General features: G+C 33.5%; 3 protein-coding genes and 1 non-coding gene across 4 annotated transcripts; 3 read left to right on the top strand and 1 right to left on the bottom strand.

The window, feature by feature from the left end:
- The first annotated feature begins 3,541 nt into the window (after positions 1-3,541).
- On the top strand, positions 3,542-5,731 carry LOC125824762 (uncharacterized). Its single transcript, XM_049504112.1, has 4 exons — positions 3,542-4,355; positions 4,443-4,652; positions 4,768-4,859; positions 4,956-5,731. The coding sequence occupies exons 1-4, from the start codon at positions 3,555-3,557 to the stop codon at positions 5,644-5,646; spliced, it is 1,794 nt and encodes a 597-aa protein (XP_049360069.1). The 5' UTR covers positions 3,542-3,554; the 3' UTR covers positions 5,647-5,731.
- An 834-nt stretch (positions 5,732-6,565) lies between these two features.
- TRNAG-UCC (transfer RNA glycine (anticodon UCC)) lies at positions 6,566-6,637 on the bottom strand. The gene has a single exon. It is a non-coding gene; the product is annotated as a tRNA-Gly (tRNA).
- An 85-nt stretch (positions 6,638-6,722) lies between these two features.
- On the top strand, positions 6,723-15,423 carry LOC125824764 (uncharacterized). Its single transcript, XM_049504114.1, has 9 exons — positions 6,723-6,980; positions 7,063-7,139; positions 11,160-11,262; positions 11,474-11,571; positions 11,664-11,794; positions 11,882-11,990; positions 12,425-12,616; positions 12,702-12,838; positions 14,951-15,423. The coding sequence occupies exons 1-9, from the start codon at positions 6,761-6,763 to the stop codon at positions 15,237-15,239; spliced, it is 1,356 nt and encodes a 451-aa protein (XP_049360071.1). The 5' UTR covers positions 6,723-6,760; the 3' UTR covers positions 15,240-15,423.
- A 1,771-nt stretch (positions 15,424-17,194) lies between these two features.
- LOC125824763 (uncharacterized) lies at positions 17,195-24,377 on the top strand. Its single transcript, XM_049504113.1, has 19 exons — positions 17,195-17,440; positions 18,943-18,980; positions 19,077-19,099; positions 20,052-20,158; positions 20,229-20,280; positions 20,355-20,439; positions 21,098-21,188; positions 21,530-21,565; positions 21,674-21,741; positions 21,828-21,890; positions 22,003-22,058; positions 22,151-22,224; positions 22,334-22,426; positions 22,510-22,611; positions 22,861-22,941; positions 23,013-23,101; positions 23,203-23,218; positions 23,761-23,871; positions 24,018-24,377. The coding sequence occupies exons 1-19, from the start codon at positions 17,318-17,320 to the stop codon at positions 24,129-24,131; spliced, it is 1,422 nt and encodes a 473-aa protein (XP_049360070.1). The 5' UTR covers positions 17,195-17,317; the 3' UTR covers positions 24,132-24,377.
- Positions 24,378-27,314: the final 2,937 nt, after the last annotated feature.

The following is a 27,314-nucleotide window of genomic DNA, read 5'->3' as shown; positions in this document are numbered from 1 at the left end:
AGCGTCGAAATTGTTGAAATTTCTGTACTTTTTACTTTATTTTTTGGGCAAGTTATATATTTGGCAAGATGGTCAAACTAGTAATATTTGCTAGTAAAATATACACTAGATCATATAAAATGTATATGTTATGTAGATCATACAATAATATACATTCCTAACTATTATTTTTGATAGGCAATTAAACAACATTATTCCCTAATATTTTTAGTTGACCATTGACGAAAGCAAGGAAAATCATCGTTTCTAATTATAATTAATATCTGAATAACTAAAATTAATATTTAGAAATTAAATGAACTTAATAATTGAGATATGAGTGATTAATGCATTATTCTAATTGAGGGGACCTTTACTTAAGAACAAAGAGCCTAAAATTTCAACAATTTCAGCCCTTAGGAGGGACCTAGCTAGCAAAACCAGTGATAATCTTGGAGCAATTTGAAGGGTTGTCAATTGGTTTAGAAAATATCAATTTAACCAACCGAAATAATTATTAGATTTTTAAAAATAAAATCATAAATTTATAATTCTGTCGAATAATAATTTATATTTTTAGTTTTATAAAAATAAATCAAAAACATAACAAACCGTACCAAGACAATAAGTATGTGTAAAATATAATTTATACATTAAATTAAAAAATAATACAACAATAAGATCACATTGGGCCTAGGGTGATGAAAACAACTACATGCCGACATGTAATTAACAACCGAAGTCCCAAGTCCAAAACCTATTATGCAACTATTGAAACTAAATTAATTGCAGCATCTTTAGTACTAAGCTATAAAGTTAAAAGTATTCCAACAATCGATCGATCGTAAGTAATAAGTAATAAGGTATTAGGTGTCGTTCCTTTCGTATGATTTTAATTTTTTTTATTGGATATCTCACTTCTTGAGTCATGACATATTGATCAACTTCTTTTCATTGGTCTGATTTGAGTTTCTTTTGTCTAGAGAATTTTTTTGCCAAAATTCTACGAAAATATGCATATCTATAGTGTTCTAACTTTTACCAGTGACTCTTATTCATGATACTTAAAACAAATACAAAAATTAATCAAACTTTTGGTGATACTTAAGAGAAAACTACATGATAGAATGTTTTCAAAAGTTGCATTTCGACTATACAAAATAACATAATCAAAATAATTAATACGATATAAATTTTATAAAATAATTGATCGACCTATCATTGACATCAATAGGGCAAGTTGCCACCAGACTCCGGGCAACAAATTTTCCTACTTAGTCCTTTTAATTAAATACTAAATAGATTTTTAAAAAAAGTTTAGTATAGGGAAGCCACTTTCATATCCAAAATCCTTCATTTTCATAATGTTCATTGATAGTGATCGTAATTTAATAAATTTCAAAGAATTGAGTTTTTGTCGGTATTTTTATAAGAATGAATATTTAAATGATATGGAATAATTCGTGTACACTCAATATTATATAATTTAATATAAAATATTGTAAGAAAAGTCAGCAAAGTATATGGAATATTTCTTAATGCACTCCCAATAAACAAAGAAATTAAAAAAGGTTCTTTTTTTTTGTTAATTGACATATGAAAAATAATAATTAAGGATGTCTTACTTGAGCTCAACTAAGAACAAAATGTACTTCGTGCCAGCATAACTGTCATATCAAATCCACACATAGATTTGGTTTGTTTTATGTTTGATTTATAATTTTAATTTTTTAGTTTCAATTCAGAGTTCAACATTCATATTGCAATACGTTTAAGTTTTGCAGGTATGGAGATATATCACTCCTTAACAAATGTATTTTTTACTCAAAATTTAAATTCAAGTACCTTTAAATGAGAAAATTTACCGCTATAATTTTTGTTGATTAATTTTTTTATCATCCCTTTGAATAAAGAAGGAAAGTGAAGAAGAAAATTATCCTACTTTTTACCTTTTTGGTGGCAAAGAATTAATTATTATTAGTTTATAAATTAAATAAGCAGAAAAAGAAATTAGAATTATTGCATTTTTTGCTTTTTTGATTCTTATTTAGCACTTAAATCCTTTTTTAAGCAAGTAATTAACCATTGAAATTCATATTCTTGAAAGCCAAGAATATTGCTGTGGTGGAGCTTGTTAGGATTCAATTCAAATTAACATTTAATTGATGAATCATTCCACAAGGGGAAATTTAATTATGACAAGTTTACTTTTGTCTGTTGGGAAGATTATAGTGGATAAATCTTGTAATTTAGAAAATGAAAAAGTACATTAGATTATAAGAATTGTCATTTGTCTTTTTAATCATAAAAGACTGATAAAGAGATTAAGATATCAATACATTACTAAATCTATACTCACGTCATGTATGACACAAATGTTTTCAAAGTAAGCTAGATTATTATGTTTCGGCCCTAACTTATGTGATATTTTAGTTTGTTCTAATAAAATAAAAATAGTTTAACTTAATTATTTCCTTTTATTCTCAAGGAATATAGCCATTTAACGTAATACCTGCATACACTTTTTTTTCCATACCCCACTTTATAGGATTTCACAGAATTTATTATTGTATATCCATAACATGTATCTTACATTTTTAATGACTTGATATCAAAGTGCATATATACAAAACACGTATTTTATACTTATTGAATTGATATAAACATATGATACAAATAAATTTTACCTGATGCGACACCCCAATTTCTTTTCGTTCGTTGGAAAAGGTTTAGTATGCTCTTTAAGGAATAAATGCAAAACCGGAAAAAGACATGAAGTAATATTAATTGTAACCACAAAAAGCAAAAAAAAGTTACACGAGTATATTATGGTTAATTAATATAATTCCTCTTGAGGATTCAAAAAAAGAAAGCCAAAAATTATTGATAAGACTCACTCACAACATATGACCGTTACATACCTCAACGTACCAATACTCACAAATTTTTAAAAATTCATTTATGGGACCCAAATCCTTTCGTCTTTCTCTAGTTTACCGTTAGCCCTCAAACCCCTTCTTCTTTACCTTCACCTTCACCTTCACCTTATCAACAAAAATCACTCTGACATGGTCAATTTCTTCTTTGGTTATAAGAGCTTTTGTTGACTCACTCCACTCAACTTTCTTGATTTGTTTTTTTTTTCTTGAAAATTCTGAATTTTTTTTTTTTTTTTTTCTGTAATTTCATAATTTTCAAGAAGTGGGGTTGTTGAGGAATTTCAAGTTTTAATCTTGACTCACTCTACTCAGATTTCTTGGTTTGTTATTTTCTTGAAAATTCTGAAAAAAGGTCTCATCTTTCTGTAATTTCTAAAATTTCAAGATTTGGGGTTATTGAGGAATTTCAAGATTTGTGTCTTAGTTCACTCTACTCAACTTTTTTGATTTGTTCTCTTGCAAATTCTGAAAAAAGGTCTTAGCTTTCTGTAATTTCTAAAATTTCAAGAATTGGGGTTGTTGAGGAATTACAAGTTTTAATTTTGACTCACTCTTCTTGAAAAATCTGAAAAAGGCCTTGGTTTTCTGTAATTTCTGAAATTTCAAGATTTGGGGTTGTTGAGGAATTTCAAGATTATGGCAGCATTAGCACCTGGGATTTTGTTGAAGTTGCTAAATGGGATGAAATCAGGGGTGAAGCCTACAAGTGAACATAGGAGTTCACTTTTGCAGGTTACTGATATTGTTCCTGCAGATCTTGATGAGAAGAATTTATGGCCAAAGCATGGATTTTTCATCAAGGTATCGGATTCTTCACATTCCATTTATGTAAGTCTTCCAGATGAGCAAGATGATTTGGTTTTAAGCAATAAAATGCAGCTAGGACAGTTCATTTATGTTGATAGATTAGAGCCCGGTTCGCCTGTTCCTGTTGTTAAAGGTGCTAAGCCTCTTCCTGGGAGGCACCCACTTGTGGGAACTCCAGAACCATTAATGGGGTTGAGAGAAAAAGGCGAGAAAGTTGAACGAAAATTCAATCAGAGTCAGTCAGCTCCAAGAAGGGGTTCTTGGGGAATAGGCCAAAATGGGGTAGAAGTTGTTGCTTCATCTCCTCAAGTTTTGAAGCCAGTTCCTATTGATTTCGATCAATGTACACCGATAAAAGAGAGGTCTAGTGCTGTCAAATTTGCGCGAATTATTCCAATGTCACCTCTTATTCGGGGAAAATTCTCCAAAGATGGAGGAGCTAGTGGTGGGATGGTAAGGTCATCAGCCGGTGGCGCGTTGTTGTCTAAATTGATGGAGGCTAAAGGGGAAAGTCCTTCTATGGTGAGAAAAAGTTGTGCTACCCCTAGCATGATGAAGTTTCCAAGGAGTAGAAGTGTAACAGATCGCGATCGAGAACAAAGAATTGTCAATTCACCTTTAAACTCAGCTGTAGGTACATTTTCCCCTTCATGTATAGTCAATGTGTTTTAAGGCCTATATTAACATGTTGCAATTTGATTCTTCTTTTTTGTGTAGACACAGGAGAAGAAAAGTTCAACCCCACCACCTAGTTTACGGAGTGCACGAATGGCAGCTTCACCAACAGTAGGCAGAGATTCTCAAAGACTTCCCAATTCGAAAAAGTCGTCTCAAGAACAACAACAATCTCAGCCTATTGATTCTTTACCTCATGACAACACTAGTCTGACTGTTAATCTGCCTGGAAAACTTAGTATGTTGGGAAAGGTAATATCTTTGCCGTGTTTTTTGTTTTGTTTTGTTTTGTTTAATATATGGACAATTCTTGCCTTTTGTTAGAACATTAGTCTTAGCTAAACAAGTCATTTGTGATGTTCATTAGGAAGCTGTACAACAAAGGGAAAATGCACAGAAAATTGCTCTTCAAGCACTAAGGGATGCATCAGCTACAGAAAATCTCGTGCGGTCTCTAAAGTATGGAACTTTCAGTTATTTGTGTTAGCTGTTGTTGTTGTATTTTCTTTGCTTACCTGAATTTGATATCTATATATCACTGTGGCTTTGTTGAAGGGTGTTTTCGAACTTGAGTAGAGCTGCGAAACCTGATGCACCAACAGCCTGTTTTGATCAATTTCTTGAATTTCATGAACAACTTGTGCAAGCTGTTGCAGAAATGGTATCCATTCAAGCAGCAACAGCTTCAAACGAAACGTCACAAACTCCAAAAGCTGAACAAGAGAATGGTGGTGCCCCTATTCTACACGAAATAGTGCAGAATTCACTGGAAGAATCACGAGACAATGAATCAAATGCATCGAAGAGGAGAGCTGCACTTTACAAATCCATTGCAGTCTTTCCTGAAAGGAGCGATCAAAAATCAATTCTTGGAAAGCATTTGAGATCAACATCAAAGGCAATAAAAGGAGTATTAAATACTAGCATAAATGAGAACGACGAGAACAAGAAACCAGCTTCTTCTTCGATAAGCAGCAGCATTTCCAATACAATCAAATTGGGAAAGCAGATTGAGAGTGAATCAGGAAGTTGGTTTATGGATTTTCTTGAAAAGGCACTGGAGAAAGGGCTGAAAAAGGTCAAAGGAAAAGCAGCATCAGATTCTTCAAGCAAAGTCCCTCAATCACTCTTGCTTAAAGTGATCAATTGGGTAGAGGTGGAACAGTTTGATTCAAATAAACGCGCTATTCATCCTAAAGCTGGACAAATCGCCAGAAAGTTGAGGATCAAGGTCAAGAATCCCTGAGAAAAGCAGTATCTTCTGTTTAAGAAACTCAGATTTATTGTATTTGTATCAATCATTCTTTGATAAGTTTGTGGAGACTGTTGTTTTATTTGTATTTACTTTCTACCCCTTTCTGTTATTTGGTATAATTTCTATATTTGAATACTCCTACAAGCTTATTCACAAGTTATTGCTATAGAAGAAGGTTTTCTGTTACATGGAGACTAGTTGTATTCTTCTATTACTTTTCAATCCAAGGTATATTGGAAACGGCCTCTCTACCCCAGACCCCCCTGAGTGGGACACAATCTTAGCTAATTGGAATCACCAGCATAGATATCCTTTATTTTCTAATGTTTGTGCCCCATGAATTTCCAAGAGATCGTTCGTCATCTATTGACAAATTTGTTTTACGCGATCTTGAAACTAGTGCATCTTCTTCTTAAATGATCAATTATCATAGTATCACACACTTGTTCAATGCATTTGCAGGTCTACATAAAATATAATGAACGAAGCAGTTTCACATAATTTTAGACAAAGTATAAAAAGCTTCATTTAGAAAACTATAACTCACTAACTTGGAATCATCACAAACATAAATCTTTTGTTTCTATTTTGTGCCGCATAAGCTCCATGATATTAAATTGTACATCTTTTTAAGTAACACAAAACCATATTCATAAAACATCCCATGATATTAGATTGTACACGAGAATGTATCATTCATCGAACCATATTCATAAAAAAAAATGTGCGTCTGCCGGGAGTAATCATCACAAACATAAATCTTTTGTTTCTATTTTGTGCCGCATAAACTCCATGATATTAAATTGTACATCTTTTTAAGTAACACAAAACCATATTCATAAAACATCCCATGATATTAGATTGTACACGAGCATGTATCATTCATCGAACCATATTCATAAAAATAATGTGCGTCTGCCGGGAGTCGAACCCGGGTCTATTGCTTGGAAGGCAATTATCCTAACCGTTGGACTACAAACGCTTGTTGTTCATCTTCTTCATAATGTTTTTTAAAGATAAAGTAATTTCACTCCTTAAAGACCCTGGTTTCAGTTAACAAAATCTGTGTAGCGGCTGGAGATGACTGTTTGATGTGTGTTTGAGGATGAGGCGAATTCGTTTCTCCGGCGGCGGCAGCAGCAACTGTGCTTTGCTTGGAACAACTTTTCCCTTCTCAAATTACACAAATTTTCCATTAAAAACCAAATCTTTTCTGAAGCTGCTTCCTTCAAGAACACTCCTTATCTTCACCACTCCTCATTATCGTTTAGTTACAGCAGCTCAACATTCTTCTACACCTCAAACTAACCTTTCTGTCGGTTCTGGTAAGTACCCTTTATGTTTATCTGCTCAGAGGTTCTTCTCTCTTTTGTTCTTGATTCTGTTTTGTTTGTTTGTGTATTGTAGGAGGTGATGGCCGAAATGGGTATGCATTGAAGGACTCAAAAGTGGTTTTGAAAGGGATGAGATATACTGATCTTGAGGTATGTGTATTTCAGTTGTTGGCTGTGTATCTTAGTTAGATTAGTATCAATTTGAGTAAAGTTGAAATCTTGATGCTGATTTAAGGTTTAGTATTGTTTTTTTGTGTTTTTGAGATTAAGCTCATTCACTTGGTAAGTGTTTTTCGGCTGGTCTGCTGTATATTTTGGTTAATTGGGTTGATATTTGAGGAAAGTTGCAATCTTGATAGTGAATTAGTGATTTAGTCTTGTTTGCTGCTTAAGGATTCAAACTTGGCTTGTGTTCTTGAGATTAAGGCTAATTATATGTTATCGTGAGATTTTGGTGCCCGACTACTATAGGCTAGCTACTTCTAGCTTTTGTATTGTCCCTTCAGCTTTGGTGTAGTTTTTGTTGTTAAATTTGACACGATTCTAGGTGAATTAGTGTGAACATTTAGAAGAAAGATAATTCTTCATTGGCATGAAATGTCAAGGTAATAAATTTGTAGTAGAAATTTTGGCAACCATTAAATGGTTTCACAAGTTAAAACTTGATATTTGTATACTAGTGATGTCATTGATGACATCAAGAGAAGAATTCATTTCCTATAAATAGGTAGTTCTTAGGGGTCGTTTGGTTGGGAACAAGTTATCTCAGGATTAATAATCCTGGGATTAGTTATCCCAACATGTATATGAGATAACTTATCCCATCACTATGATATAAATGGTGGGATAAGTTATCCCAAACATGACAACCAAACAAGACACCAATATTTTATCTCAGGATTATTTTTTTATTCCAGAACTATTTATTCTTATCCCCCACACCAAACGACCCCTTAGTTTATTTGTAATACACCTCTCATTTGCATTCTCATTTTCTAAGGCATTTGAATCTTTTTTCTCTTTTGTAATATTTCACTTGTATTCTTTTGGAGTGAAATAAATTTTGATCGATTGTGTCCGATTGCGGAAGCCTAATATAGAAAGTGATGAAATCAGAACTACTATATCTCATAGCTTGCCAATGCTCCTTCACACTACTTACAATTCCTACGACATGTGAAATATCTGGCCTTGTGCAAACCATTGCATACATCAAGCTACCAATAACATTCGCGTATGGTACTCTTGATATATATTCTCGTTCAACTTTATTTTTTTGGCAAAATAGCATCACTAAGCTTAAAACTAGGAGCAAGCGGAGTGCTATAAATTTCGTTTGTATTCTTCTTGAGATAAATAGAGTTTCTTTGAATGTCTATCTCTTTTTATCTCCATGCCAAGAATATTCTTTCCCTCACCCACAAATCCTTCGTCTCAAACTCATTTCTTAGTTGAGTCTTCAACTTTTCAATTTCCTCTTGACTTTTGAAAGCTATCAACCTATCATCAACATACATGAGAAGGTATATAAAAGATCCATCTTCAAGCTTGCGCAAATACACACAATGATCATATTTGCTTCTTTTGTATTTTGGCCTCAAACATAAACTTGTCAAATCGCTTGTATCATTATCTAGAAGATTGTTTCAATCCATACAACGATTTTTTTAGTTTGCACACCATATTTTCCTTTCCAACAACTTTTGAATCGTTCTGGCTGTGTCATGCAGATTTCCTCAAGTATCCATGTAAAAACTACGTTTCTGATGAATCTTTAATGGAAAATTATATTCAGCAGGGATGTTATCTTTGATTAATCTCCCTTGACAAATAAAGCAACAGTTGAAGATGTCAAACAAATGGATAGTGCTTCAAAGAGCAGGTGGAGTTTGAGGGAAAATTAATTTTCCCAACACAGTAGCAAACGAGAAAACAACATAAGATTTTCCTCTTGAAGAAGAGTCAATCGAGGGGTGATTCCATCTCAAGAACATCAACTACAACTTGAATCAATAGTAACCAACAAGCTAAAAAAACAATAAGAAAACTTGTTAGACTCATAGATATGGTGGCTTGTATGGACTCAATTGTAGTTGATGGTATTTCTACCACTTATAAAGACTTAGTCCAAAGTTCAAAAGAAGATAAGTGGAGGATTGCCATGAATGAAGAAATGCGGTCCCTTCATCACAATCACATATGAAAATTGGTTAATCTCTTGGAGGGAAAGAAAACAATTGGGTGCAAAAGAATATATGCAAAGAAATAAGAATATTCCTAACCAAGAAGATGTTCGCTACAAAGCAAGATTGATGGTCAAAGAATATGCTCAGGAGGAGGGAATTGATTATAAGGGACATTTTCTCCAGATGTGAAACACACCTCCATTAGAGATTTGTTGGCTTTGGTAGCACCATTGAATTTGGAACTAGTTCAAGTTGATATAAAAATGTAATTTTCACATGGAGACTTGGAAGAGGAAATCTACATGACTCAATCAAAAGGTCAAAGTTGTTTGGAAAAAAAATATGGTGTGCAAACTTAAAAAATCATTGTATGGATTGTCCAGACATTAAGCGAGTCGACAAGTTTATGTTGAGGCAAAAGTATAGAAGAAGGAAATACATCTTTGTGCGTATTTGCGCAAGCTTGAAGATGAATTCTTTATATATATTCTCTTGTACGTTGATAGCTTTCAAAAGTCTAGAGGAAATTGAGAAGTTGAAGACTCGACTAAGAAAGGAGTTTGAGATGAATGATTTAGGTAAGGTGAAAAAAATTCTTGGCATGAAGATAAAAAGAGATAGATATTTAAAGAAACTTTATTTATCTCAGAAAGAATACTTGAAGAGGGTACTAGACTGATTCAGTATGAATGAGAAAACGAAGTCGATTAGCACTCCGCTTGCTCCTTATCTTAAGCTTAGTAATGCTATGTTGCCAAAAAATGAAGCTGAACGAGAATATATGTCAAGAGTACCATATGTGAGTGAGGCTAGATATTTCACATGTCGTATGAGTTGTAAGCAGGTATATGAGTAGTCCTGTAAAGGAACATTGGCAAGCTGTGAGATGGATTCTATGGAATATTCGTAATAATACTATAGTAGTAGTGATTTCATCACTCTCAATATTCAATTTCCGCAATCGGACACAACCAATCAAAATATATTTCACTCCAAAAGAATACAAGTGAAATACTACAAAAGGAGATTCAATTGCCTTAGAAGATGAGAAGGCAAATGAGAGGTGTTTTACCAACATGAGTTGTGGTGCACTGGTGGGAGTGCTTCACCCTTAACCAGAGGTCTCGGGTTCGAGCCTTGGGTATGGAGAAAATCCTGGTGGGAGCGCCACCTCCGAATGGGCTCTGCAGTGCGTGATCTGGATTTAATCGGAGCTCCAATGTAGGCTCCGGACACCGTGTGGGAAACAAAAAAAATAACAATAAAATAAAAATGACAGGTGTGTTACAACTGAACCAAGATCTACCTATTTATAAGAAATGAATTATTCCTTTTGATGTTATCAATGGCATCACAAGTATGCAATTGTCAAGCTTCAACTTGTGAAACCATTTAATGGTTGCCAAAATTTCTACTACAAATTTAATATCTTGACATTTTATGTCAAGAAGAATTATCTTCCTTCCAAATATTCACACTATTTCACATAGAATCTTGTCAAATTTAACATTTGTTTATATTGGTATTGAATGAACTTATCAAACAAAGCTGAGTAGTATAAGGCCTTCTCCAGCCTGAGAGGCAAGCTAGCCTCAGCTAATTGGACATAAGCAAAGTTGTGTTTATTGGCATGCAAATTTGGGTTGTACCTGTTTTGTATTATTAACTTTGTTGAAATTTGAGGAAAGCAGCAATCTTGATAAGATTTAGTCCATTCTTGTTTTTATTGCATAAAGGTTCAAAGCTGTTTCGGAATCATGAGATTAAATCTTTGTGTCATGGTATTCATACTTTGATTGTTCCCTCCGTGTACTTTAAGTTAACCTTGAGGAAAGTTCCAAGATTGAGAATGGTTTATCTTGTTCTTGGCTTTAACTATAATCTTGTATTGGAATTTGAGATCAATTTTGATATTTGTGTTTGATTTTATTGTTCAATGGAGGACCATAGTTATTAAAAGTCGCTCTGCTTTCTTGTTTAACAGAAATGGGTTCAGTCACATGGTTATAGGCCTGCTCAGGCTCTGATGCTATGGAAACGTCTGTATGGGGATAATATTTGGGCTCAATGCAGTGAGGAATTAGAAGGTTTATTTTTCTTTTCCGTACAAATACTCTTGCTGTCAAAGTTTCTGTGTTGAAAGTGTTGATAGAGTTTATTGCTTGTGGAAAGAAAAGGGTTCTGAATTTTTGTTTGGATCTTCCTTTGTGTGTACTTTGTAGTGTTTACCTATATATATCTTGATAATTGATGGTAGTTACAGCTGACTGAATCATCAACTATACGTTATCTTTCCAGGTTTGAATAAGGATTTCAGGAAAATGTTGAGTGAACATGCTGAATTTAAGACGTTAAACTTGAAAGATATTCTGACAGCGTCTGATGGAACTAAAAAGGTACATAGCTTGTGCAATATATAGAATGTTGAGTGCCATCTGTTTTGTTTTTGATTCATCACTTAATAAATAGCACTCACAGGATCTTACAGATATTATTCAAGTTGGAAGATGGTCTGGTAATAGAAACTGTTCTGATACCTTGTGAGCGGGGCAGGAACACTGTCTGTATATCTAGTCAAGTAGGTTGTGCCATGAATTGCCAGTTTTGCTACACTGGCAGGTAAGCTCTAGCAGCCTTTTGGTTGTTTTTCCAATTTACAGTTCTGGAATTGGTTCCCTTTGTTAAGTACATAAATCTACTATGCAGAATGGGTCTGAAGAGAAACTTATCCACTTCTGAGATAGTTGAGCAGGCTGTTTTAGCTCGACGCTTGTTATCCAGTGAAGTTGGGCCAATTAGCAATGTTGTGTTTATGGTATGTGTATGCTTGAAGTGATTTCCTGAACTGATCATGTAATTTATTTTTGTATACATACCTCCCAAAATTTTACCAGTATTACCATTTATTAACTTATGGTGTGGTGAACACCCTCGCTTGATGCACTGTGACCAGCTTTGCTAATTTACCAAATCTAGCCTGCTTTGCTAATATTGCTGGAGTCTATCTTCCCTGTGACCTTCTCCTAGGGCCATTATTCATGCTGCTCCCTGTTATTTAATTAGGCGTCATGGTTGACTGGAGTTGGACTTTCTCTTCCACACTTCACAGCTATATATATTATGAAATCTTGCCTGAGATTTTGGCGAATTAGAACAAAGACCCTTTGTCCCTTCTTCCTTAACTTTTTCTGTTATCCTAAGCAATCAGTATTTGCTATTAGCAAATCTTGATCAAATAACTCACTCCAGGGAATGGGAGAACCACTTCACAACATTGAGAATGTCTTGAAAGCTGCAGACATATTGGTAGATGAACAAGGGCTTCATTTTAGTCCTCGAAAGGTCACCGTTTCTACTAGTGGGCTTGTGCCCCAGCTTAAGCGATTTCTTCGCGAGTCCAATTGTGCTTTGGCAGTCAGTTTGAATGCTACAACTGATGAGGTATTTCTCTTGAGCAACTCAATTCTTGGGACGAAAATGGAGAAACAAATAGCGTCATATTTTGATTCACACTTAAATATTGCAGGTCAGAAGTTGGATCATGCCAATTAACCGCAAATTTAACTTGAACTTGCTTCTTGGAACACTAAGAGAGGAGCTTCAATCAAAACATAAATACAAAGTTCTGTTTGAGTATGTAATGCTTGCCGGAGTTAATGATAGGTATATACCTTGTTTTTTCTTCAATAGTATTTATTTTAGTCCCCAGTGTATTTCTTGAACATAAATAGTCCTTTATCTTTGTAAAAAGAGTGTCACTTATGGTCCCATACTCCCATCAAATGGAACACACTTAAACTAACTGAAATAAGAAAGAACTTAACAGATCCCAGGCGAACTAAACAAATAGACAAAGAAGAAAAGCCTATTCATCTTCAAGCTTTCTACTGGGACACACTCTAGTTTCTGCTTTAGTGGTTACCAGTTTATCCATCAGGAGCCTCAAAATTCAAACTGAAAATCCATCTAAGTCAAGGCTCCCAAATATATCCACATACCCAGAATTCGAATGCTTTTATATCCGATTTTGACTAAAGATAAGCTGCCAGACACACAATATCAATAGAAAGAAAATGCTGGTAGAATAATACGGGGAGATATCTGTGAGTGGGTGATTTCATACTAAATGATGCTTTCTTTCTTCTGCCTCTCTTTAATTTTTTGTTCTTTTATGATTATTTTTGGAAATGAGTGAAAATATGTAGGAAAATGATGTGGTTCTGATTTCAGAGATGGAAAAGAGAATTGTTTTTTTGCGGAGTTCCCCGAGAATTTTACATATGAAGAAGTGACTCAAAGAAATTAGAGAGATAGAGATTGGGTGGGGGTGGGGGAGAAGATAGGAGGCCTTTTGATTTTGCCAAGGGTTTCTCATGTTTTCTTTCAAGTGGGCAAACCGGCAAGATGATTGATATCCTCATCGTTTTACTATTCAGCACCCTTCCGTTAATAATATGAGTGTGCTGTTAGTTTGGATGTGATAAAAAGTTACCCTCTTTGCAAAGATAAAGGACTATTTGTCCATGGCTATAAATAAGGATCAAAATACACCAACAGTCATACATAAGGACAATTTCAACTTTCCTTTTTTGTAAAGCTATGCCATTGTTATAAATTTATTATACTATTCAGTCAAACAAAATTCTTTCCCTTGAGAGAGGAAGGGTAAATAGCTCTGTGGTTGGTAGAGTTAATCTGTGCCATAGCAGTTAAATTGTCCTAGTTTCTTTTTAAGTTGAAAGCAAAAACCAAAAGGGACACTATAAGTGTAATTTTGCTTTCTTTGCTGATGTGAGTTTCTCAAGGTTGCATTAACTACTCTACTCCTGCAAAATCTGGTCTATGGCGTTACTTCTAATCCTTTCAACTTTTCTACCATGTGTTGTACCAATGTGATTTGTGCAAGATAATGTCGTCATTCTTGTGCGTGACAAGTATGTCTAGAAAGAGCATAACTCATGTGTTTCTAGACATCTAGAAATGCATTCTTGATGAAGCTAATAAGAGTAGAAACAAGATGATTAGTTAGGAAACATTGAAGAAAATTGAAATGTTATGGAGAAAACTGTAAATATACTAAAAATAAATGCTAAAAAGGCCATTTTTTAAAAGATGATGAAGGCTTGATGTGAAAGAGCCCAGGGCTTCGGTCTAGATGAACAGACATTATCCACTGAGTTCCAAACCGTGCATCACCAGTCCTCAGGATTTCTCGATTATGAAAAAAAAAAGACTTGATGTGTAGAGTGAATATACAGAAATAGATATAAAATACATTGGAAATAAAAAGCATGGGCTGACTTGCAGCATAATTGTGCCAACTCTACCTTAGTAACCCTACATTTTGCAATTCATGCTGCATGTCCAATCACACTAAACTTCCTCTGGCTTCTGGTTCCCATCCACGATCCACTGGCTCGCCCATTGCACAAAACAAAAGAGCCGTTGTTACTCCTTCCCAGCTTGCTTGGGATTTGTAGTGCAATTGTTGTTGTTTGTTGCAACTCCTCTTACACTTTGCACATACGCCAATCAATCCAGTTTCTTCACTGATTAACCCCTCCCTCTGGCTTAATGGAGAATGACTAGGATGATGTTTCACTCTGATAATTTTGGGGGATATTTAACGTAGTTTTTGATCTACTTGCATAGCCCTTGCTTTTCCCCTCAAGATGTGTGTTTTTCCAGAATCAGTTGGCTTGCTCAATTAAGCAGAATATGTTTCTCTTTGCTTGCTATAGCTTGTAAATTCTCATTGTTGAAATTTTATTGCAGTGTTGAGGATGCAAAGAGACTAATCGATCTTGTCCAGGGCATTCCATGCAAGATTAACCTGATCACTTTTAACCCTCATTCTGGATCCTTCTTCAAACCAACTAAAAGAGAGAAGATAATCGAGTTCAGAGACATTCTTGCTGAAGCAGGATGTGTGGTGCTTTTTCGATGGAGTAGAGGAGATGATCAAATGGCTGCCTGTGGTCAGTTAGGTAAACCAGGTGAAATCCAAGCTCCCGTGCTTCGGGTGCCTTCTCAATTTCAAGCAGTATTGGAAGCTGCAGCGTGATTTCGTGTGCTCTTTTTTCAAGCATGTTCATTCTGGTTTATCCAAAAATGTCACACAGTTTCAAAGTTGTATGCTCATGAAATCAGTCACTGATCTTGTTCAGGTTAGATAGTTTATACATTACTATTAGGTTTGCAATCTTTACAGTTCTCTTTCTTTTTAACTCAATTTTTTTTATTTGCAAGATGTGACGGGTTTGGGATTAGAAGTAGCATTTTAAATTTGAGAGTGCAAAGTTCTGAAGTGTTTCTCCTTGAGCTAGATTACCAAAGATCCTCATTAGGCGTCCTGAGCATTTGGCTATGTTTCATTATGAAATTCGGAAAAAAAAAAGTGAAAAGCTTTCATTGTCAAACACTTCCTCACCAGCAATTGAGTTGCAATTTTTTAGTATATTCGATATTTGCACTAAATTACGAATTAGTAATGACATGTAACACCAATGGATGCAGTATAGTGGATGGGGCTGTTCTTCTTTTAATCTGAGGTCTCGAGTTTGGGCGCTAGATATGAAAAATCCTCATCCTTTGTAGGGAGTGTTTCTCCCCAAATGAAGTTATATGTTTGAACTAGTCGGGCTCCATTATAACTGCACACGAAATGGGACCAAAGAAAAATAAAAAAGTTCATGTAGTCGATTTAGATTATCATGATTCTACTGACATGTGGTAAAATAGTTGGTATTACTTTATGCATATCTTGATCACTTTATGACTAATGGTTTGACACAAATGTCCTGCCAACACTAGGCATTAGCTTTATTTTAGTAGCGCCAGTCAGTTCACAGCAACGTCAATCAATCAACCACATGGATATTAGATCAGTTTTTTTAAAAAATTGTTTCGTAATTGATACTCTTCAAATACCCTCTTCCTCAATTAATCTGAATTGACATCGCAAATGAGTCCGTCGTTTGTTAATTTTTTAACAAACGGATGAGGCGTTAATATAATTTGTAGTTCGCTCAATCCGTTTGATACATGACAATTGGTTTATCAAGAATAATTTCTCTTTGATTGTAATAGGCTATTTACAAGTATGAACTAAAATTGCTTGGGCAAAAATGTTTGCTTATACAGTGTGTTGAACGCAGTTACTTGGGCATAAAGTTTAGATACAGTAAATGTCCACGTGATCATCCACTGTAATTTTATTTTTTTTTTAATCGTGTTCCATGTGACTTACAAATTCATATTTATCGAATTATCATATATTATTACATAGAAAAACATCAAAATATTAGCGGTTATACAAATAAAAACTTGCAAGAGTTATGAATATAGAAAGGTAGGAGTTATTCTCCTAAGTTGGCATGCGATTCACAAATTAATAATATTTTCATAGCACAACCCTCTTTTGCTGGAATTTGAAATGCATAAAATACTAACATTAAAGAAAAGAGAGAACTATTGAAAACATCTTTCATTTGACGTAAATTATTAGTTTCTTTTTTGACCATCTTAAAAGTATTAGCCTATTTGACTAACTGAACTTAAGTAGATCCTTGATCTTGTAACTTAAGTGAATACATCTCTAAATTTTCATCAAATTTAGGGGTGTTTTTAACACTTTTCTTAGATTTTTATTAAGAGTCACATGCTCCTACAAAAGTTTGAGTTTATTTGTTATGTCATGTGACAAATAGAATATGTATTTAAGTTCAATTAGTCAAGTAAATAAGTGTTTTTAAGATTGTCAATAATTTGGTGACAAAACTAAAAATTTGACTATGTTAGTGCACCCTCCATCTCAAAATACTTGCCATGCTTAACTATTTGTCAATTTATAAATCATTAACTTTCGAAAGTAATTATTGTAGGTTGTTAACACGCGCTTTCACTGCGCGTACGGTAGGAAGCTTATATTATTTGGCGGTATCTCCATCACTTCACCACTCACTCCAAATTCCTGTACCTGACGCCTTTCCCTCTCCTCTCATCTCCCCTTTTTTCCCTATAAAAAAGCAAGTAACAAAGCAATAGAACCAAATTCTCTCCGTCGAAAACTTTACACAGAACCATAATACTATCTCCGGAGTTTTCCACAACTTTCTAGAACAGTACCTGAAACAGTTACCCATGGGAGATTGTAGCAACGGCGAACGCTTACCGAGGTGCAACTCCGGCGCGGCTCCGTTCGACCCCCGGCGGTTCTCTAAGCATATCCATGATAATGTTCATGGCAACATCTATCTCGATAGGGTACGGTTTCTAATTCGTTTTTTTTGTTATGCTTTGCATGCTTTGATTCTTATCAAAATCGGAGTTCGTTTTTTGCTTTTGAGAAATTTGAGTTTATTTCTAATGATTTTGAGTTTGAAATGAAGAAATTAGTTCAGTGATTTGCATTTAATTTTTCCAGTTTGAGTGTGAAATTTCTAATTCCGTTGTTCTGTTTTGCACGTTATAATCGTTTAAAACTCAGTGTTCGTGTTTGCGTTTTAGCATGATTATACTAATTTCCGCTCCTTTTGTTTTTGAAATGGAATAATTGACTTTATAATTTGCATTTCTCTTTCGTGTCCGGTAGTGAGGTTTCGTAAATCGTAGCGTATACTTTATTATTTTTCGTGTCGCTGTTCTTATCAAAATCGGAGTACTTGTTTGTTTTTCAGCACAGTTACTTACTTACTCTTATTTCTGCTCTGCTCTGCTTTACTTTTGATTCGAGGAAGTTGATTCGATAATTTAAATTTATTTTTCCTATTCGAGTGGTGAAATTCCACCACGTATGGCTTGTAACTCTGTTATACTTGCACGCTGTAGTTATTTCCGAACTCGGCGTTCATCTTCGTCTTTTCCAAATTATATCGATTTACGGTTTTTTGGCTTTTCTATTGAAGATATTGATCGATAATTTGAAGTGCTTTTGTATTCCTGACCGGAAACCTCATGTAAATTCAGATACAGCATAAAAAAATTTAAAAATCAGATACAACGTCATCCGGTATGAGAAAAAGGAAAAGTTCAGTGGGTTATACATGTTGGTTGTATGCTATGCGTGTACGCGAATATTTGTGTAGTGGGAATAGTTTCTGAAAAAAAGGATACACTTTCCTTTTCTAGTGAATAGTTGCTTAGTCAAGTTTATATGGGCCTATAAACGGCTGTTTTTACCCATGCTTTAGCGTAGCAAGACATATCAATTAGGCTAAATATGATCACGACCAGTCTGACTTCTTTCAGAACCTTTTTGTGATTCGTTTATTCTATAATTTTGCTGACTCTTTCTTTCAAAGTAGTAGCAGCTATACATCCGTCTCGATTGATATGGATAGTTCGAATTTCATGATCGTAAATTTGGGCATGAAATCATTTTTTTGGAACAAGATTATATATTTGAAAATTACGTAAAAAGTACTATAAGTATCAATGATTGACAATTCAAAATATTTAAATGATATATGAAAAAATTACGGTCATAGACTTGTTTGAATCTCAAAATTTGAAAGATGTCACATAAATTGGGACATATACTTATTAAGCAGATAGGTAACTTTTCATAGAGTAACATTATTTCCTTCACAAAAATCATCATTCACTGTTTAACGTTTGATTCTAGTGAAAATAGAATTTTTAAGTCAAATAGAGTTTATATACGAGCATGTAGGATATACGTTTTCTTTTATATCAGCACTAGGTAAAGATATCAGATTTTCTATATTTATACTGTATTTAACAACAGTTCCTCCCTTCGGCTGCAGCAAGCTCTGAAGTTCATCGACACTGAACAATTTCAGAGGCAAGCTTAATTTGTTTGTAAATTGTTTCGTTTCTGCTCCAGACATTTTTGATTGGCTGGAAATAATCCAATTGTGTTTTCTTGTGTATGTTGTAGGCTTCGTGAATTGAAGCAACTAGGTACGCATATCCTTTATTTCTTATCAAGTTTCCCTCAAGGAGCAGGTGAATGTGTGTATATGTAAAGCTGTTGTCTAGACAAACTTTTTAATGTTTAGGATAATGATTTTACGGTTATTGGTGAAAATAAATATTTGAGGCTTTGCAAATGCATATCTTTAAGGCTTGTAGGATAAATTTGGCTGTGGGATGACACAAGCACATTTTGGTTTCTGCAGCTGTTGAACAAGTTGCAGGTGGATGTATCCACTTTTATGTCCTTCCATATTAGAGAAGTTTAGTAATAGTTTTCTGAATTGCTGTGCAATAGTTCCATTTAACTTGACTCTCACGAACATTTTATCGGGTGATGGTGTGGCCATCTGGACTACTAGATCCCTGACTCTGTTATTTTATTGTCGACTTGCTCAAAGTTTTTCAACAACAAATTCTTCAAAAGATTTTTTTTTCAGAGAGAGGCTGAACCAAAATGAGAAACAAGATTTCCACATATGATGCATGTGATCATTTTAACTTTGTACTCCTTAAGAGGCACCAACAACTATTTCTTTCACCATGTCTGTGTTTCAGATCACTTCATCATATCTGGGTCATCTATATATGCACATTAATGCTTAAAGCAATCAAATTTTTTAGATCATAACTGCAAGTTGTCTCTTCCGTACTAATCTTCTTTTAGAAAAGGAGTATTGTGAGGTTCTTGTGAATCATCAATTAGAGTTACTGCTAGCAATTTGGTCCTCTAGTGGTAACAACTATAATTCTTGAATCAAACTGTAGTAGAGCCAGTACACTTGTAAAGGCAGAAACTTTTTCTGTTCTTGGTGTTTCATATCAGATATAAATAATCTGGATTAGAACTTTTTCAGAAAGTATATGCTCTTTTCCGGTGCTTTGCCATCATTTGGGATTTAAACTTGTAAGATTGACTCGATCTCAATTTCTGTCCTAGGCCTTACATATATGGTTTATCCTGGGGCTGTGCACTCTCGGTTTGAGCATTCCCTAGGGGTCTATTGGCTGGCCAGTGATGCTGTACATAGACTTAAGACCTATCAAGTAGGACTATATCCTTATATCTTGGCCCTATATTTGATAAAATGTTTTGATGGATGTGCTGTGGTTGTAGGGACAGGAGCTTGGCATTGAATCTTTTGATGTACAGACAGTGAAACTTGCTGGTGAGTCGAACATACCAGCTAAGGTTCATTTTCTCAACAGCATCTGACCATTGTTCTTACTTGAGTTCATCTAGGATTACTACATGATGTGGGTCATGGGCCATTCAGTCACATGTTTGAGCGTGAATTTCTTCCTCGGGTTCGTGATGGCATTAAATGGTAATTGTTAATATAAAAACTCTCTCCTTTTCATCCATCAGAACTGGAGGATTGGATACAGTGAACTCCTTTAATGCTTCCCTTGCAGAGATATTTGGTCCGCTTGGCACTATAAGTATTCCTAAAATTCTTATTCTTATTGGGCATCAATGCATGATTGTGTAGGCTTTTTTCTACCTATCTTTGCCCCCTTCGTTCATTTTTAGTGAAAGTACTCCTCTGTCCTCTTCATCCAAAAATTAGTCGATGACTGAAAGAGTTTGTATGACATTGCCATAACAATCACTATTCATGGGTTTTATCCTTATTCCCCCAACAGAAATATTTGCAGTATTTGTGGCTTCAAAAGAATGCCATCACTAATGTAAGCTGAAAATGTTGAGATCAAATTTGACATTTATGTATGGTTAGGTATATCGCAAAGCAGAGTGTACCGTGTGCTTATTTATCCTCAATTGCAATTCTCTTTCTCATTCTTGCAATGAAGAGAAGACTGGCAACACCACTCGTTCATTGATCATGTTTTACCATTACTTTACTACTCCCTGTAGTTTGAAGCTATTATGTACCTTTCCAAACATTGAGTAACAGATCTTGTTTAAGAATTTCATTATTTAAGTCTACTTTTCTAAGTACTTCCTGAATAAAAAAATTTCAGGTCCCATGAAGATATGTCTTTGAAGATGATAGACTACATTGTTGATGAGCATAGCATTGATATTGATTCTGGCACTTTGAAGAAAGTAAAGGTCGTATGAAAATGAACATGTTATTCATGATGCCTTTTTGCATCCTTAAATCAAATGTTCCCTCCCCCTAAAGATGCAATCTCAGCAGACTAGGATTAGTTGCCCCAAGTTTGTCTGCCTGCATAATTTACTATGCGTTTGGAATGTTATCTTCTTGAGCTGTACCTCATGCTTTCAGAATTATATAATGTAAGATTGAAAACTTTTCACGTTCATTATCATGAGCTTTATTTTCAGTTTGTTCTAGAGTTTTGTTTTAGATTCTAAGGGCGGTTTTGGTTTCCAGCCCTACCTTTGGCTTTCCTCTGAGTGGTATTAAATCTCTACTCGTTTCTACACAGGAAATGATAGTTGCTTCTGAGGAAGGTAAATCAGTGGTGAGCATTTTTATGGGAGGATTTGAGTTGATGTGTTAAGATATTAAAATAGCTAAGATCTGAGAACACATGCTGAATCTTTTTGCTTCATTACTTGCTACTATACAGAGCTCAAAAGAGAAGCAGTTCTTGTATGACATTGTTGCTAATGGGCGAAATGGAATAGATGTTGACAAGTAAATTCCCTTCTCCTTTTACTTTCTTCAGATGCAGCTTAAATTATGCGCTTGCAGCTGCATTAGATGAATCAATCTTTTTGCAGATTTGATTACATAGAGCGTGATACCAGAGCTTGTGGTCTTGGGTGCAATTTTCAGTTCCAGAGGCATGATCTCCGTACTAAATTTGATCCTTCTTTCTTTTTATAACTGAAAGAATTTGTCCCAGAATCATTACTAACTCTGGAAAAGCAAATACTACATTTTTGTTACTTGCAGGCTAATGGAAACAATGCGTGTTATAGACAATGAAATATGTTATCGGGCGAAGGAATGTTAGTATTCTTGAAGCTATTATGTTACATGAAAAATTAACATCTTCCACATATAGGAAGAGTACTCACATTGCATTCGATGATTTTGTTAGATCTTACGATCCACAAGCTATTTTCCACTCGTGCTGATTTGCATCGTACGGTCTATACGCATCCAAAAGTGAAGGTTCAAAAAATTTCCCCTACTTGTGTATTTCAAAATGTTTCCACTTTCTACTACTTATAACTCACCGTGAGTGCTTGTTTGTTTTCTTTTTCCATCTTATAATTTGTAGGCAATAGAGCTCATGGTTGTAGATGCCTTGATAAAAGCCAATGACCATCTTCAAATTGATTCACTTATCGATGAACCAGCTCAGTACTGGATGGTTAGATAATCTTTTTCATTGATACAACCCAAAATCCCATGCTTGTCTGAACTTTAAACCATCGGTTAATTAACAATGTGCAGTTAGATGATACAATAGTCAAAACAATTGAAACTTCTACCCATCAAGATCTAGAGGAATCCAGAAATCTGATTCGTCGAATTCGGAGGAGGGACATATACCAGGTACCCACTATAAAAACCAGAGTCTCCAGAGTCGTAATTCTAGTTGAAAAACATCTACAGCTTCAAGTTGTTTCCTACTATATATGTCCTAAGGATCTTATTTTACGGAACTGTTCATGTCATCTTTTAACATTAACTCCTATGCTATTCTATTATTCTCGTTCTCTATAAGTTGAATGATATCAACCATCAAGCTGTTTACAGCAAGGATAAAAGGGCTGAAATATATTTGCATCAATATTCTGACAGTTCTGTAATGAGTTTGCTGTGCCCAAGGAGAATCTGGAGTGTTTTAAAAATGTTACGGCTCAAGACATAATTTGTTCCCAGGTAACTCCAATATCCTCTTTTGTTTACCTGATAGTGATGATCACTCCCTCATAGAGTAATTCTTTATCCAGAATTCTGATGCTCAATTGAATGAGGAAGATGTCATTGTTACTAATGTCAAAATTGATTTGACTAGTGGAAGGAATAATCCATTGGAAAGGTACTTTCGAATCTTGGGGTTATTGTTGCTCATGATCTCATGCTCGTGTGATGACTAAAACCTTTTCTTTTCTTCTGTTCATGTGGTCCATTGTCATGCAGGATCAGCTTCTTCCAGGTATTATAATTTTCTTTGTCCTGTTTACTTTCAAGAAACTTGCGCAAAAATAGACAAACAAATATTTGTTTCAGGACTCATTATCTTCTTTCCCTGAAGCTACAAAGATGCAAATTTCGGTTAATTTGGCTAAACAAGTGTTTAGTGAATGCCCTTTGACAATTTCCACCTATAGTTAGAAATTAACCTTTTACCATAAATGGTACTCTTCATGCTAGTTGTATAAATCTCTTTTGCAACTTTCAATTATATTTGTCTTGGATTATCCAGTGATTTTGTTCATCTATACTGAACTATTGAAAACACTGATGTGTTTCAGTAAAAATGAAAAAGACTATACAGCATAGAAATTAAATTTCCTTATGGTTCTCAAACATCGATTAGCTCTGGAAGTTCATAGCTCCAGTTCTCAAACATCAATTCAATATCTCTATCTGCTATAAATGTTGTCTGGAAAAAACGTAAACCTTACATGGAAAATATTTTTTTGGGGTACATGTTTCAATTTTCCGCCGGCTTCTCTAATGTTCTACTGTTTACAGGATTATGATAGCTTTGAGAAATCCCATATAAAGGATGATCGCATCAGTCACTTGTTGCCTGCGTGTTACCAGGATCTGATTGTTAGAGTTTATACAAGAGATCCTAAACTGGTCAGTGAGATACAACCAAACTCACGCTCCCTTATTCTCCTTTAAACTGCATGCTTCTCTTTTGTCTCAAAAGCACACTTCTCTTAGAATTTAAAAAATATACGAGGACTGAATATGCTTTGGTAATTTTGGCAAAAATCTTACAGGTAGAAGCTGTTTCCAATGCATTTGAGAATTTTCAGATGAAGACTTATGGGGAGAAAACGCAAGTGCATGCAACTCCTGAAAAAAAGAAACGCCTGAAGTACAAGGAGAAATGAATGTCTATATATCTGCTTCTGGCCAGATGTACATTTTGTGAATACACATCAACCATAGATTCTCACTTTCATATCGTAATGTAGATGTGCAGTCCATGTGTATGACTAAACTGATAAGTAGTATCTTTTTGGTTGATCTTGAAAAGTTTAGATGCATAAATCCCTTGCTACTTGATATTGCTAATATAGGTTCTGTAATTGCACCGTTAGAACGGCGTTGGTCACATATATGTAGGTGTGTTTGGTATGTGGTGGAAATTGTTTTTTTTTTTTAATTTTTCCTATGTTTGGTAGGTCAAACATTTTTTTTTAAGAAAACAAGTTCTTCCCTCCAAACCTCAACCCTTGACCATCCCACCTTCGAACTCCCAATTCTCCATATTATTTCGCCTTTATAGTGTTTTGCTAGATACATATAAATGCTCTTGAGATAATATTTTCTTACTTGCCTATTAAACAATAGAAAATAAGTAAGATATTCAATTGAAATTCATTTTTTGTGAAAAGCATTTTTCTTAGTGGGGAAGTGCTTTTGTAAGTGCCTTGGAAGTTTCATAGATTGTTTTAGAGAGACAGATAGGTGAAGGATCATTTCATTTCAATAAAATAAAAAAGGTAATTCTCTACCATCAAAATATAAATCTAAGAAAAGATTTTTGAATCTTGTGATATAAAATTAAAAATATTTTTATAAAAAATTTAGACTATAAACAAAAGATGCATATATTGAAACAGTTACACTGTGGAAAATGTTCTAAAATTTGCGCCTATATCATTCTTTTGATCCATTTATGTCATTACTGTTAACAAATTGTTTGGCATTTGTCTTTGCCATTAATGGAGTTCCATTATAAAGTAGGTGCACTCAATGTGCCCAAATTTTGGAGAAAAATGTTTAAAATTTACCCCTCAATACTTATAATTTAAAATTAACAGTAGGTTGGGGTTTTGTTGGGGTTCAAGGGAAAAAACAGTATTTTTTTTCCTAACGACAGGAATAATATTACACCAAAAATTTGACGGAGGTTAAATTCGGTCACTCGTGACCTTGTGCATTACTTCCTGCGTTTAACTTTTTAACTTTTTTTGTCTTTTTTATTTTAAACTTTATTTTAGAAAGAATGCTTTTTTTTTTTTATAACTCATTAATTCTAATTTTTCACATGATATTTATGACCACAAGAATTAAAAATAGTGTGATACATTTATATATTTTTAATATAGGTTTATAAGATATTAAATTATTTTTTTCATACATATCAAATCAAATCAGAAGAACAAATTAAATGATACCATAATAAAAAGACGCACCTATGACCGCCCAAATTGGAGGGAAATGCTTTTTTATTAGTATTACTATTTTATATTCGTCTCCAATTTCTGTAAGAATGATGACCTTACAATTTGAGTAGAAAAAAATATTCCCTTTTTTTCGAATTTTGTTAATCTTAAATCTAAAAATTGACTCATTTTCATACCGAAGCTGAATAAAATCAAAGTTTTATGTTTAATTTTGAATTATAAATATTAAAAATAATTAATCGACCTTGCTTATACTGTACAAAATATTTTTTTAATTTTTAATAGTTTCTCTATAATTTTTTTTTAATGAAAGTAGGAAAATAAGTTTCCTATTTGTTTGGAAAGTTTCAGGTAATTGAAATTGGTGTAATTACAAGGGTAGTAATTATCAGCATAGTAATTACATAACCTAGTAATTACGCTGACATATTTGTTTGTCATAGTGTAATTACAAGTGTACGATTTGATTGCACACGTGTAATAATAACATTATATTGAATTTTAAAAATAAAAATTAATTATTTAAAATTTAAAAAATAATATTAGACAAATAAGGGCCTTTATAAATATTATTAAATTCAATATTTAAGATATATATATATATATATTGTCTTTTAAAAATATATTGATTAATAAACATATGTTCTTAACTAATAATATAAAAAAATAATTGATTTATATTTTTCAATTTAGTATATTTTAATTAAATTATTCATAAAAACTAAAATACAAATTTCTATGAACATTATGAAATGCATGTTTGAAAAAAAAGATTAATATTATAGATATCATGTCATAAAATTAATAAACATTTGACAAAAAGATAATCATCAAGTCTAACTAAAAAAAATAGCTTGCAATGTAAAATATCGAGTCAATACTCCTAAATCAAATGAAAATGAAAATACAACATTAGTTCTTAATTCAAAACAAAAAAATTAACATAATACTCTTATGTCAAATTTCAACATAACATACATAAATATAATTTAAAAGAAAAGGAAACATAAGTCCATAACTTTATTCAATAATGAATTCTACTTTAATTTAAAAATTAAAATACTAGTAAAATTATAGTAATAATTTGTTTTAAATAATACGAAAAATTGCATGGAATCACATGAAGTAAAGATTGAGAATGAGAAGGAAATGAAATATAATAATATTAAATAAAATAAAATATTTCTAGAAAATATTAGAATAATAAAAATTAAAAATAATTTAAAATTATAAAAATAAAAAGTACATTAAAACGAAAAAAATAAAAATAGAAATAAGAGAAAGAAATTTAAAAGTAATCAACTTGTAATTACATCATGTAATTATCAGGAATTTACACCCCCCTCCAAATTGGAAAGTATAATTACCCCTGTTGATTAAACTCAATTAATTACGTGACCAACTAAACTTTGCAGACAATATAATTACACCAATTACATCAAATCATTGCCAGGGTGACCTTCCAAAGAGGTAAATGAAATTTCAAGTTCATTGTACCCATCCCAATAGTTCACCAATCCTCAGTCTTTGACCATCCCACCATTGTGAAACCCGGACATCCTATCACATCCCGCCTAGTGCCTATATAGTGTTTTATTAGATATATATATAAAAATATTTTTTATAATATAATTTTACTTACTTATCAAACATGAAAATTATATTAGTAACATTTTAAGAGTGTGTTCAGAAGGAAAATGCATTTCATGAAAAATGTTCTTCTAGGGAAATAAATAGGTCTCTGATTTATGTAAAAAAAAATCTCTCCTTCCTGTAAGAGTTATTTTTCTCATTTTGAGAAATTTGTGTTCTAAAAAATATATTTTCAAATATTTAGACAAATTGAACATGAAAAAATGAATAAGTATTTTGCTCTGTACC

The sequence above is a fragment of the Solanum verrucosum genome, unplaced genomic scaffold, assembly GCF_900185275.1.
Source record: "Solanum verrucosum unplaced genomic scaffold, falcon-dt-bn FXZP01000200.1, whole genome shotgun sequence".
Taxonomy (NCBI): Eukaryota; Viridiplantae; Streptophyta; class Magnoliopsida; order Solanales; family Solanaceae; genus Solanum; species Solanum verrucosum.
Note: the sequence above shows the minus strand (reverse complement) of the source record. Positions and strands in the feature narration are given on the sequence as shown.

Excerpts from the sequence above, each read along its gene's own strand:
- LOC125824762 (XM_049504112.1), top strand. The coding sequence starts at position 3,555 with ATGGCAGCATTAGCACCTGGGATTTTGTTGAAGTTGCTAAATGGGATG. Across the intron at positions 4,356-4,442 it reads ATTCACCTTTAAACTCAGCT|ACACAGGAGAAGAAAAGTTC; the intron begins GTAGGTACATTT and ends TTTTTTGTGTAG. Across the intron at positions 4,860-4,955 it reads AATCTCGTGCGGTCTCTAAA|GGTGTTTTCGAACTTGAGTA; the intron begins GTATGGAACTTT and ends GCTTTGTTGAAG.
- LOC125824764 (XM_049504114.1), top strand. The coding sequence starts at position 6,761 with ATGAGGCGAATTCGTTTCTCCGGCGGCGGCAGCAGCAACTGTGCTTTG. Across the intron at positions 11,263-11,473 it reads ATGCAGTGAGGAATTAGAAG|GTTTGAATAAGGATTTCAGG; the intron begins GTTTATTTTTCT and ends TTATCTTTCCAG. Across the intron at positions 12,617-12,701 it reads TGAATGCTACAACTGATGAG|GTCAGAAGTTGGATCATGCC; the intron begins GTATTTCTCTTG and ends TAAATATTGCAG.
- LOC125824763 (XM_049504113.1), top strand. The coding sequence starts at position 17,318 with ATGGGAGATTGTAGCAACGGCGAACGCTTACCGAGGTGCAACTCCGGC. Across the intron at positions 20,159-20,228 it reads ATAGACTTAAGACCTATCAA|GGACAGGAGCTTGGCATTGA; the intron begins GTAGGACTATAT and ends CTGTGGTTGTAG. Across the intron at positions 21,566-21,673 it reads CTGAGGAAGGTAAATCAGTG|AGCTCAAAAGAGAAGCAGTT; the intron begins GTGAGCATTTTT and ends GCTACTATACAG.